Genomic DNA, 12,428 nt, shown 5'->3' on the forward strand with positions numbered 1-12,428 from the left:
ATATTTTAGAACACTTGAGGCTGTGTTTATATTTCCGGATCGATCTTATTGTTTGAAATTCCTATTTATAAACTTTGAACAGGCAATTTGTTTTTTTACAAACATCTCTGAACAATTAGTATTAAGCTAAGTGTAAATTTATTCAACTAATTTTAGTTTATTCCTAATATTTTCTCTTAAACCCCCAATTAAATAATAGTTATTGTTTTTAAGAAACCTGGATTATTGGTAATACTTTCAACCAATAAATTTCACGATTTTGTGCATGTTAAGAATGATTTGAATTTTATGTTTTCATAGAATAACCTTTTGCCGAATTTCTTTTTTAATAGGGTATTGAAAAGGTGTTGATATCGGCGGTTGAAAAAGAGTTGATATTGGCGGTTGATTCCCCCAATTTTAATCTTGGTTTTTCTCTGGACCAGGTGTGTGTTTTTTTTTTTAATTTTTTATTTTTTTTGCTTAAATTTTTTACAACAATTCTTTTGTGATTTAGACTGTTATTTAATACAGCTCTGTTTTTTAGGATAATGAGATGGAGACTCTCAACCAACCAGGAGGTGATATAATCCCTGAGGTGGCCATTTCTCTGGATCAGGTGTGTATTTACATTTCTTTTGTTATTTTTTGCTTAATTTTTTTAAAATAATTCTTTTGTGATTTAGTTTGTTATTTAATACTGGTTTTTACAATAATTCTTTTGGTATTTAATACTGTTTTTTTAATTTTTAGGGTAATGAGAATCAAACAGGCAGGGGGTTGCAGGAAGATGATAATGCTAGTGAAGGGACCCACAACGGTGAGAGTGTTACTATTTCTCCCCCTTTTAATAGATTTTATGATATTTGTGCTGGCGTAGAAAAAATTTCTCACAAATATAAAACAAAATTCATTACATATACAACAAAATACAAAGACCTTGACCAGTTGCCCGAAGGGACATTTTTTTCAGTTTTCAGAGAGGTTCTTGAGGAGGTTATTAGGCTTCTCAGCCAGGAAGGAACCTTTTCCCATGTTAGACTGTGTGTGAGGGCCAGTACACTTGACACCAATATAAATTTACCTTTCATGTTAATTGGTGACCTCACACTTGACCGCATTTTTGATGCTTTTTTTGCTGTGGAGCAGTCGAAACGTGAGTTTCTCCTGGCTGAGGATTTGCAAATTGATATAATTTTAATTAATATTGCTAATCGTGGAGGAGGTCGTAACAACGTTAAAACAAGGGCAATACTCAATTTGGAAGCATTTTTGTCTTCGAAAAAATCAGTAATCCATATAAAAAACTCGGATAATCTTTGTATGGCCCGAGCGATTGTGGTGGGTATTTCTGGTTTTGAGGATGACAAGCAAACGTACAGACAGGTACGGGAAGACAGGAAAGGGGCTCAGAAAAATCGAGCTGTCAAGCTCCATAAGGTTGCAGGAGTGCCTCTGATCAAGTGTGGATTGCAGGAGCTGGATTTATTTCAGAAACATCTGGCCCCCGAATATCAAATTATAGTGTTTTCTGCCGAAGACAGCTTTAACACTATTTACAGGGGTTCAGAGGCCAAGAAACAAATCTGTCTCCTGTATCACAGTAGTCATTATGATTTGGTGCGATCCCCTAAAGCGTTATTCGGTGGTGTATACTACTGTCCAGATTGCTTGAAAACTTTTAAAACAGCTGAGAGGTTAACCACACACATATGTCCCAAGGTCTGTACACGCTGTAGGGCGAAAGCCTATCATAGTGGAGAGCGCTCTCTCTTGTGTGAGTCTTGTAATAGATATTTTCATGGCCGCGAATGTTTGGAAACACATAGGACAAACAATATATGTTCTCAGTTCCGTCGCTGCAGCAAATGTATGCTCACCTTTTCATCAAACAAAGAGCACGTTTGCATATCACAGGATTATTGTCACTACTGTAAGGTTGAACATGAACCCGAACACTGTTTTGTCCTCAAACCAGAACCACCAAAGGACAAAATCTCAGTTATATACTTTGATACAGAGACTATTCTAAAGCAGGGTCAGCACGTGGCTGTTCTTTGTGTGGCTGTGTTTGGGAGCCAGGAACATGTCTTCTGGGGAGAAGACTGTGTTAGACAATTTATGAATGAATTATTTGCTGTCAAGGAAACAGTTAAGCGTGCACGTGATGGTAGGAATATTCGCACCATCGGACCAAAATATACTAATGTCAGGGTTCTAGCCCACAACTTTAAGGGGTTTGATGGCTATTTCGTCCTTGAGTATTTTTACGGCCAGGCTTATGAACCCCGAGTGGTGTACGATGGTTCCAAAATCCTTGGTATTTACCATGACCAGTTGAATATAGTCTTTCTCGACAGTTTTTCTTATTTGGCATTCCCACTTCGCAAATTACCTGCCATGTTTGAACTTCCAGAGGCCAGAAAGGGTTTCTTCCCCTACATATTTCACACTGAACAGACCGGTGATTACCAGGGCCCATTACCTGCTAGGCAGTATTTTCAACCTGAATATATGGGGAAAGAGACCCTAGCTGAGTTTGAAACATGGTACGAACAGCGGACACACGAGCCCTACAATCTGAAATCTGAACTGCTTCGCTACTGCCAAGATGACTTAAGGGTCCTGAAAGGTGCCTGTGATAAGTTCCGCTCTCTTTTTTTAGAAATTACAGGTGTTGACCCTTTCCACCAGGACATTACCATTGCAGGTGTTTGCAATAGGGTATTCCTTCAGAAATTTCTTCCTCATAACACGATGGCCATCTTGCCACCTGCAGGTTACAAGGGAAAAAACATACAGAGTCGTAAAGCTTTAATATGGCTCACTTATTTAGAAAAAAAGCACAATATTACAATTCAGCACGCACGCAGAGTAGGTGGAGAAGTTAAAATTGGCCCATACTTTGTGGATGGTTTGTATAAACAAACGGTGTATGAATTTAACGGATGCTATTATCACGGGTGTCCAAAATGTTATAAGCCCTACACACAACAGTCACACCAAAATATTACAATGGGTGCTCTCTATGAAGCAACATTAGACAGAGAGGCATATTTAGAGTCACAAGGTTTTCAGGTGGTCTCCATATGGGAGTGTCAGTTTGACGAATTGGTTAACACTGATATAACGCTAAAACAACATGCAGATGAGGCCATTCATTTCGAAGGTCTGACACCTAGGAGTGCCTTAAAAGGAGGAAGAACAGACTGTTATAAACTTTATCACAAGGTTGAAGAGGGTGAAGAAATCCACTATCTTGATTTCTGCTCCCTTTATCCATGGGTGTGCAAATATGGTGTTTTTCCTCGTGGGCACCCTAAAGTAATACTTGAAAACTTTGATTACGCACCAGGGGCATACTTTGGCATTTGCCATGCCCGTGTTGTTGCTCCTGATCAGCTTCTGTTACCTGTTTTGCCCATCAATAGCAATGGTAAGCTTGTTTTCCCACTATGTGGTCAGTGTGCTAATGAATGTTTACCCCAGTGCTCTCATTCAGATCGATCATTCACAGGAACATGGTGTACAGTTGAACTTGACCTTGCAGTATCCCACGGTTACAAAGTGCTACAATTTTATGAAGTATGGCATTTTTCTGAAAAATTCGAAAATTTATTCGGGCTGTACATGGACACTTTCCTCAAGGTGAAACAAGAAGCTTCAGGCTGGCCCGAGGGTAAGAATCGGGATGAATATATTCAGGAATTTAAAAACAGAGAAGGTGTCACTTTAGATGTAGACCAAATTAAGAAAAATCCAGCAAAGCGTTCACTTGCTAAAATTTGCCTTAATTCTCTGTGGGGAAGACTTGGTATGAGGACACAGCGTGTGAATACACAGGTTGTTTCCTCTTATGAGAACCTTGTTGAACTCTTTCTGGACAACACAAAGATTATTCATGATGCCAGACTTGTTACAGAAGAAAAAATGTTGGTTGCATCTGCTCCTGTTGCTGGAAAAGAACCGGCATACAGGAAAGGTAATGCTGTTATTGCTTCGTTTGTTGCTGCCTATGGTAGGATAAAGCTTTATGAGGCTCTAGACTCTCTCCGTGAACGTGTCTTGTACTCAGACACCGACAGTGTCATATTCACACAAAAACCGGGTGAATATGCTCCACCAATTGGTCATTCTTTAGGAGAGCTCACTAACGAACTTGACAGTGGTGATTACATTGTCGAGTTTGTCACTACAGGCCCTAAATCATATTCCTACAGAACCCACAAGAATAAGATGGTAACAAAATGCAAGGGGATCACGCTGAACACCTATGCTAACAAGTTGATTAACATAGAATCCATGTATTCAGCGGCTATGGGAGAACCAACAGATATTTCTGTGCCTGTCCCCTTTGCTGTTCATCGCGACAAGTGGAATTGCCGTCTCTTGGAAACTTCCATAACCAAGAAATTTAGGTACACATTTACAAAACGTGTGGTGGGGGAAGACACTCGAACCTACCCTTATGGTTATTTCCGTGTGTAAAGATTTCTCACCTACAACGGTATCCACACACACACACACATATATATATATATATATATATCCTCCCACTCACAACAACCAGTTTTAAAATGTTTGTACATCCGTTTACATCTATTGTCCAGGGGGCATCCAGTCAGGGAAAACAACATTTGTATTATCCCTCATTCGTAATAGAAACCTATTAATAACCCCACCACCCAAAAGAATCGTGTACTGCTATTCAGAGTACCAGCAAAAATTCAGCAGTTTCCTAGAAGTAGAGTTTGTAAACGGGTTAAAACCACCACAGTTTGACCCAAGTATTGAAAATTTGCTAATTATCGATGATTTAATTCATCAGGCTAAAGACAATACCGAAGTAGCCGAAATTTTTATAAAAGGGTCACATCACAGGAGTCTAAGTGTGATTCTGCTAACACAAAATTTATTTTGTCAGGGTACACAGTTTAGAACTATCAGTCTTAACGCACACTATTTGATAGTTTTCAAAAACCCACGTGACTCTCGGCAATTTTCTCATCTTGCCACACAAGTTTTTCCTGGACGGTCGGGTGTGCTGATTGACATTTATAAAGAAGCAACAAGTCGAGCACATTCTTATTTGCTCCTAGATTTTAAACAGGACACACCTGAGGTGCTCCGTCTGCGAAGTAATATTTTGCCAGAAGAGGCCCCCAACGTTGTTTATGTACCCATATGGCTTCTAGACTCCGAAAGCACAAAAACCTCATCAAGTTTATTTCTGAAGCCACTCCAAAACAAGCCACAGCTGTCTTAAAACACACTACGCCAGCACAAATCACATCTCTTTGTGAAATTTGTAAAAATCTCCTTTGTGGCAATATCCCTCTAAGTAGCAAACAGCATTCACAGCTCTCCAAGAAAAAGAAAATCTTGAGATTATTAGGAAATAAACAGGTGCCCTTCATACAAAGGCGAAAACTTATTCATCAGCACGGTGGTGCTTTGTTTCCCCTACTTGGTAGCATAATAGTACCATTGCTCACATCCCTCATAAGGAAATGAATCAGCTGTATAAAAAATTCACACTGCTAAACACCCCAGAGCAGAAAGAAATTGAAACTTTGGATGACAAAATGTCATCTGTTCTTCAAAGGAAAGATTTGGATGTTGAAAGTAAAGTTAGAGAATATTTAACCACTTTACAGACTTATTTAGGTCTAAAAAGACAGCTTGCACCATCAGTACACACGGAAGAAATGCCACCACCCCCACCTGTTGAAGATGTTCCTGTGAAGAAAAGAAAAAAATCATCTTTTTTCCTACCCTCCCCAAGGCGGTTGAGAGCAAGAAAGCTGAATTGGGTTCGAATGTAAGTAAAAAAAAACATCTTTTTTTATTTAAAATTATTTTTATTTAGAAACAAATGTTCTGTTATGTCAACAGTTACAATAACATCATTCATCCACAAATCGGGAGAATAACACACATTAACAATCTGGTGCATGGTTAAGCCACGACACCTGTGTGTAAGGAAATAAATACAGTGTAAACCACAGGCTATAGACAACCTGTGTTGGATAACAGTAGCATTATACGTCCATTTTTTACATTGTTTAGTTAAAAATTTCACAAAGTCCTTTTTTGGTTTGCGACCATAGCTGTCAAAGTATTCGCCACATTGTTCCTGTAGAAATAAGGCAACCCAGTGCTGCCCAGGTAGATGTGAGGGATCTGTATTGACTACAAGGAGACACGGTTTTGGTAGCATCCGTGTAGGTAGTTCATCACGTGCACACACTCCCAATGGAAATTTCCGTGTGTAGACATCCATCTGTAAAATCTGTTCAATCTGTTCAGTGTTCATAATCCAGAAGTACCGAGCGATCCCTGGTGATCGAAAGGATGTTTTCAAACTCTGCGAACAACACCACTGTAACGTTCTCGGGTAGGTGAGCAGAAAATTTCAGTTCGATACGTACACTTCCTCGTCTGTGAGTATTGATGTGTTCGCCTACGGCATTATGGTCAGGAGAAAGGTCAAATCCATACAACACATTACCTTCTAGGTATTCTTTATAGGAAATATCATTACCCACATCACGTGTCCACTTGTTCAGTGATGTGAAAAGAGAGAGGTATGATCGGGTGTAATGACCCTCTTTATAATTAGGTGTCAGAGGTTGACTTGGATGCTGAATACCATCAGCTGACACTACCAGATAACATAAATTGAAGTGGGCAAAATTGAATGGATTGCGACTGTACGAACCATTGAATGCTTCACTTGCAACTAGACCTATAACTAATCGAGAGGGAATGTCGCCCAGATAGATGTTGTCTCTTGTAGAATCACTCATACCTTTAGGAATCGAGTAATAGCTGACTTGCACCCTGTTTATGGGGTAGTGAATAGGATTTTTTTCAAGCACAGTCAAGTGGGCTAACAGAACTTTAGGATTTAATCTCACTTTGTGCACGAAGAGGGTTGCTTCCTGAATATGAACTCTGCATTTCATGTCTGTGGTGACAGCCAATAAACAGAATTCTGGGTTACTTCGCACTAGACGAATACGTAGTGACACATTATTAACGATATATCTTGCCTGGTGACACAAATCCAGATGTAGGCGCCCTAGAAGTTCCACACTCCTTGATTTTGCAATTGAATCCTGTCGTTTACACATCCCGCATTCTGTCTTGGTGAACATTTCACTGACATCCGCAACGTCATCTTTCACGTAGAGTTCTGTTGTTAATTGGGTACATTTGGCACCGCGATCGTAATTCAGAAGTTTTTCTAAATATGCCCTGTAGGGATAAGTATCCGCTGATGCATTGATTAATTTATCTTGTAAAAACAGATCGACCTGACTGAAAAGGGAATGAAAAAAATTGTTCACCACACTCACAGATGTGGCATCTATCTCTTTCCCGTCACTATGTGTAACACGAACTTTCAGACGTAAAAATGTTTTTCCAAAATCTAAATATTCTTCTGAAGTACCGGGAATAAAAAATTCGATGGGGCCTCCACTATCCACACTGCCTAGTGGTTGAAAAGTCACATAAGATGAACGTTCGATAGATAGGTTAATAGCCGGTTTTTGAAATAGATCTAGTTCTGACATCATAAGCTCCATGTTTAAAAAATATCTCTGCGCTTCCTCTTCTTCCCTCTTCCTTTCTGGTTCAGAACCTTGTTTGAAATGGACTGACCGACTTCCGATGCTCTGTTTATAAAGGATCGTTTGAGGGGCACCCCCTCCAAAACATCACCAATCACGTTTTGACCTGCTCTTAAAACATGCTTACCCACAAAACGGGCAGCGGGTTTCAAAAGTGGTGTTAGAAAAGAGAATGCTGAACGAAAAATGCTACCAAGTCCATACCCACGCTGCAAAGGTTGTCCGGCAAATGCATTACCACCTCCCGCTTGTACCGTGTAGTAATCAATGTATTCACTCATCTTTACGAAAATGCAGCTTCACTAAAGTCTTCCCACTTCTGAACTCTAGAAACTGTCCACTGTCTGTACAAATACTGATGGACACGGTGTGAAACCTATGTCTCAAAAGGGGGTAATAGTCTGGGTTTTCGTATGTAAATGTGTTCTGTTCAATACAGGGAACAACACGTAACAGTGGAGCACACGTATCACCTACAATCTGGTCCTGAATCAGGTTGGAATAAACAAAATACGCTGAGACACCCCGTTTTATATCTGCAGGGTACTTCCCACTGACAGCTCCACTCAATTTAGTACCAATCTGGTGAAAGCCAAGCATAAGACCTAAACCTGGGGAATCTTGTGGAAACACTAATGAAAAGTTTTCTGTTATATGTAAAGTCAGGGTATCGTCTGAATTAACATTTCCACTTAAACTCGGGCAGATGCTCAACATTGCATCAAGAATACTAGAGATTGATTTATAGTTTCCATGTGGAAGCACACACATCTGGTAACTGCCACCAGTAACAAGAGTAAAAACAACATCTCTTGCGCTTGGGGCAAAAGAAATTTGACCTTTGATAGGTAATACACTCTCACCAACAGATGTATCTGTAAATACACGGCAGCCTTTCCCCCGTACACCTGCTTTTTGAAGTCCAAATAATTTTACTAGTTTCTCGGGCAATTGTATTTTACCTTTTCCATGCACATTCACTGAAAATTGATATTTTGCAACAGTCTTTGTGTGTACTGTAAATGAAATAAGGGGATGAACACTGTTTAACTCATCTAAAAGATGTTGATAATCTTTATACTTTAAAGAAAGCACATGTAAAATTTGTTCAGAGTCATAATCATCGCGAAGTACATGAAATTCATCGTATCCTTTTGTGATATTGTTCCACACTCCTGGTAGATGGATTTCAGAAAGTGCCACCACCCACTTCCCACTCAGATTAATTTCCCGGGGTAATTGAACTTTGAAACGTGATTGGGTGTTATCGGGATACATGTCCATACTTGCATTACTTGGTAGGGTTAGGTAAAACATCTTTGCTTCGTACCCAAGAATTGTAGGATGCAGGGTATCCAAGCCACTTCACAAGTAACTGTCTCTGGCCACGCACTGTACGCTTCCCAAGTACTTTTTCAATCAGATACACGTTTTCAGGTACCTCGTTATCAAAACTAACTCTCTGTAGCTGATGTTCATAAAATGTACCTTCTATCACCTCACCATCTCTCCCTTTAACCTTATATACTACAGGGTGCCTTTTGATTACCTGAGCTATGAAAAACACCTCCTCAGACCAATTCCCTCTGAACGCTTTTCGAAAATTATGGCTATCATCACTAAGAACAACATGGTCACCGATTTTAAACTTGGGTTCCGAAACTTTTGGATGGGGTCTATATAATTTAGCATAAACTATTTCTTCATTATGCATGGTGACATCTGCAGGGGCCATACCAATAGATCTGTGTACAGTTTCATTATAAGTTTTCACTAATTTTTGCAGCACATGAATATATTTATCATTTTTTGAATATGTAACCCATTTATAAATTTTTTCTTTTAATGTTCGAATAAATCTTTCTGCCATAGAAGCTTTCTTTTCACTTCTAGTGGTGTAAAAGTGGATATTTTTAGATTTGAATAATGCACGCACTTGTTTATTAGTAAATTCCTTTCCTTGGTCACTATTAATATTAAATGGTACTTCTTCTTTAAAAATAGATTTGAAAGCTTTAACTACTTCTTGTGAATGTTTAGATTTTAATGGTCTTGCCCAACCATATCGTGAAAAGCAATCAATACACACGAGAAGAAAATGAACACCATTATTTGCTTTAGCAAGATTTGACATGTTGGCTAAATCACATTGAAATGTATGGTGAAGACCAGGAACTTTCATCTGGTTACGAGGAAAATTTCTTCGTTGCTGTCTGTGTCTCACATATGTGGGCTGTCCCGATAACCATTTTTTCACGGTATGTTTGGGTAATTTTGTATGTTTTTGTAAAGCATTAACACTAGCAAAGCTCCCCACCACAGTAGGATTATAATAATCTTCTAACATGTTCTCTTTATTGCAGGTAAAACAACACTAACTCTGGAACAGAAGATACTTACCTTTATAGTACTTTTCATACTTTTTGTAATGGGAGAATTGTGGACTGTCCTTGAAAAGAGAGCTGTGTCAAGATTTTATCAGAATAATGATTCCTTTGTAAATAATTTTGTTAACAGTGTTCAATAAAAGACTTCGTTCATTATAATTCTGTGTCTTCCTTAAAAGTTATATTTTAAAATCACTTTCAACTGACAAAATACCATTGATTTGTTAATGAATACTTTAAAAAATACCATTGATTTGCTCATGAATACTTTAAAAAATACCATTGGTTAAACTACTTTAATTATGTTCAAATAATACCATTGATTTGTACATGAATACTTTAAAAAATACCATTGGTTAAAAATATCGGTCATGAATACTTTAAAAATACCATTGATTTGTTCATGAATACTTTAAAGTAAAAACAATTCAAAATAGCACTAAATAATTTATTGCCTAAAAATAACATTATCATGGGAAGGATTCACGTGATTGGTGATGTCATCACAATCAAAGATTCAACATCTGTGTGTGGGGGTGGGGAGGGTGGAATACTGCCCTTGGTCAGCTAGCTTAAGTGTTTCTATGGCAGTGCCACCTAGCGGCGACCGCCGCAACCAAAATCGGTTCAAAGTGTTTCGGGGGTGGGTCGACAGACCACCCGCTGTGAAATTCTGTTCAAAGTGTTTTGGGGTGGGGGAGGGGGAAGTCGCCAGACCACCCGCTGTGCAATTCTGCTCAAAGTGTTTTGGGGTGGGGGAGGGGGGAAGTCGCCAGACCACCCGCTGTGCAATTCTGTTCAAAGTGACCCCACTCCTACTTATATCCATTCGCGACATGTGTACAGAAAGTGTATTTGTAAGTTATTAGCGGCTTCCAGGGTTCCCCCTATATCCGCCGTTTGTTAGGCTTTTTGCCAAGTTGCCGGCTTAGAAAAGAACTTAAAAGAGCATCAAAATTTCACGTATATATTTAACACAAAAAAAAAAAAAAAAAAAATTCTTTAAATTTTTTAAGTTTTTGAATTTTGAGAAGAAAAAAAAAAAAAAAAAAAAAAAATACATCTGATAGATGAAATATGTAATTAGGTGTGCATTAGTGTTGTGTTTGCGTTGTGTGTTAGCCGGCACCTGGCATTTAGCAGTAGGGGGCTGTGGCAGGTTTGTGTCACAGCCCCTCACTCCCATCCCTAGCCACATGGAGGCAGCCAGGATCTACTTTATCTTAAGAGGACACGGACTGATCCGGTCCTGTGGTTAAGTTTTTGGACGTCTGATGTCCCATCAAGTTAATCCTGTGTGGCCGGGTAATGCATCAGGGAAGGTCCCCTCAGAATTACCAGGGCACACTTTTTTGGTTTTATTTCCCCTTAGATATGAAATAAAATAAAATAAAATAAAATAAATAAAACAATTAAAATAAAGTAAAGTAAAATAAAATAAATAAAACAATTAAAATAAAGTAAAGTAAAATAAAATAAGATAATTAAAATAAATAAAATAAAGTAAAATATATTAAAATAAAATAAATAAAATAAAATAAATTAAACTATAATAATATAAGGACTATCATTTACTTTTCGATATCCCTATACCCCATCTCTCACAGGGCTCAGTCCTGGCCAAGAGTGGGAGGGATGTACTATTCCATCTCTTGCAGGGCTCAATCCTGACCAAGAGTGGGAATGATGTGATCAGTTCATATTGGTACACAATCTGGCATGGTAGTGTCCATTTCTTCTTGTCTTTCTTTTTCCCCTCTCTTCCATTTTCCTTCTTCTTCTTTCTTCCCTTCTTCCCTCCTTCTTCCCTCTCTTTTCTTTCCTCCTGGATATGTCCTTGTGTGTACCTTTTCCTATGCAGTCTTAAGCATGGGCACTGGGTATGTTGTTCAGTGTTATGCCCCTTGGTATTAGTCTTTTCTTTCCCTTTTCCTCTTGTTCTTCTTCTTTCCCTTTCCCTCCTTTCCCCTTCTTCCTTCTCTTCCCTTCTTCCTCTTTTCTCCTTCTCTTCCCCTTCCCTTCTTCTTTGTTGTTATTCATGTCTCAATCTTTGCTTGTTGTCCATGTCATACTATTGTGACCTGGGAATTTCACCCCATTACCTCTGCTCACTTGATGTGCCTTTGGCTTTGGCAATGTTAGGGTTAACTGGCCTTATTGTGCCTGGTACTGTTGATGTGAGGTACAAAGTTTTTGGCCCTTGGTGTAATTTGTGATGTCAGTGTTGCAGTCAACCTGCTTTGTTCTCATTGGCACTTAACTGCTTGCAGGGTGAGATGTCTGAGGCATGGGCACTGGGAATGTGATTCAGTGACCTGCCCCTTGATTTTATTCTGTCTCTCTTCTTCCCCTTTTCCTTCTACTCTCTTTCCTTCCCTTTCCTCCCTTCTTGTTGTCTTCTATGCCTCAATCATTCCTTCTTGTT

General features: G+C 38.9%; 2 protein-coding genes across 2 annotated transcripts; both read right to left on the bottom strand.

Moving 5' to 3' along the window:
- Positions 1-6,284: 6,284 nt before the first annotated feature.
- Positions 6,285-7,571, bottom strand: LOC150089031 (uncharacterized protein F54H12.2-like). The gene has a single exon (XM_090370387.1). It carries the CDS (start codon positions 7,569-7,571, stop codon positions 6,285-6,287), a length of 1,287 nt encoding a protein of 428 aa, XP_090226513.1.
- Positions 7,572-8,907: 1,336 nt separating this feature from the next.
- LOC150089032 (uncharacterized) lies at positions 8,908-9,351 on the bottom strand. Its single transcript, XM_090370388.1, has one exon. The coding sequence runs from the start codon at positions 9,349-9,351 to the stop codon at positions 8,908-8,910; it is 444 nt and encodes a 147-aa protein (XP_090226514.1).
- Positions 9,352-12,428: the final 3,077 nt, after the last annotated feature.

The sequence above is a fragment of the Mastigoproctus giganteus genome, chromosome 3 (genome assembly GCF_048544385.1).
Source record: "Mastigoproctus giganteus isolate SK-2022 chromosome 3, ASM4854438v1, whole genome shotgun sequence".
Classification (NCBI taxonomy): Eukaryota; Metazoa; Arthropoda; class Arachnida; order Uropygi; family Thelyphonidae; genus Mastigoproctus; species Mastigoproctus giganteus.

Bases quoted from the DNA above. Each gene is read 5' to 3' on its own strand.
- LOC150089031 (XM_090370387.1), bottom strand. From the start codon at position 7,571: ATGGAGCTTATGATGTCAGAACTAGATCTATTTCAAAAACCGGCTATT.
- LOC150089032 (XM_090370388.1), bottom strand. From the start codon at position 9,351: ATGGCCCCTGCAGATGTCACCATGCATAATGAAGAAATAGTTTATGCT.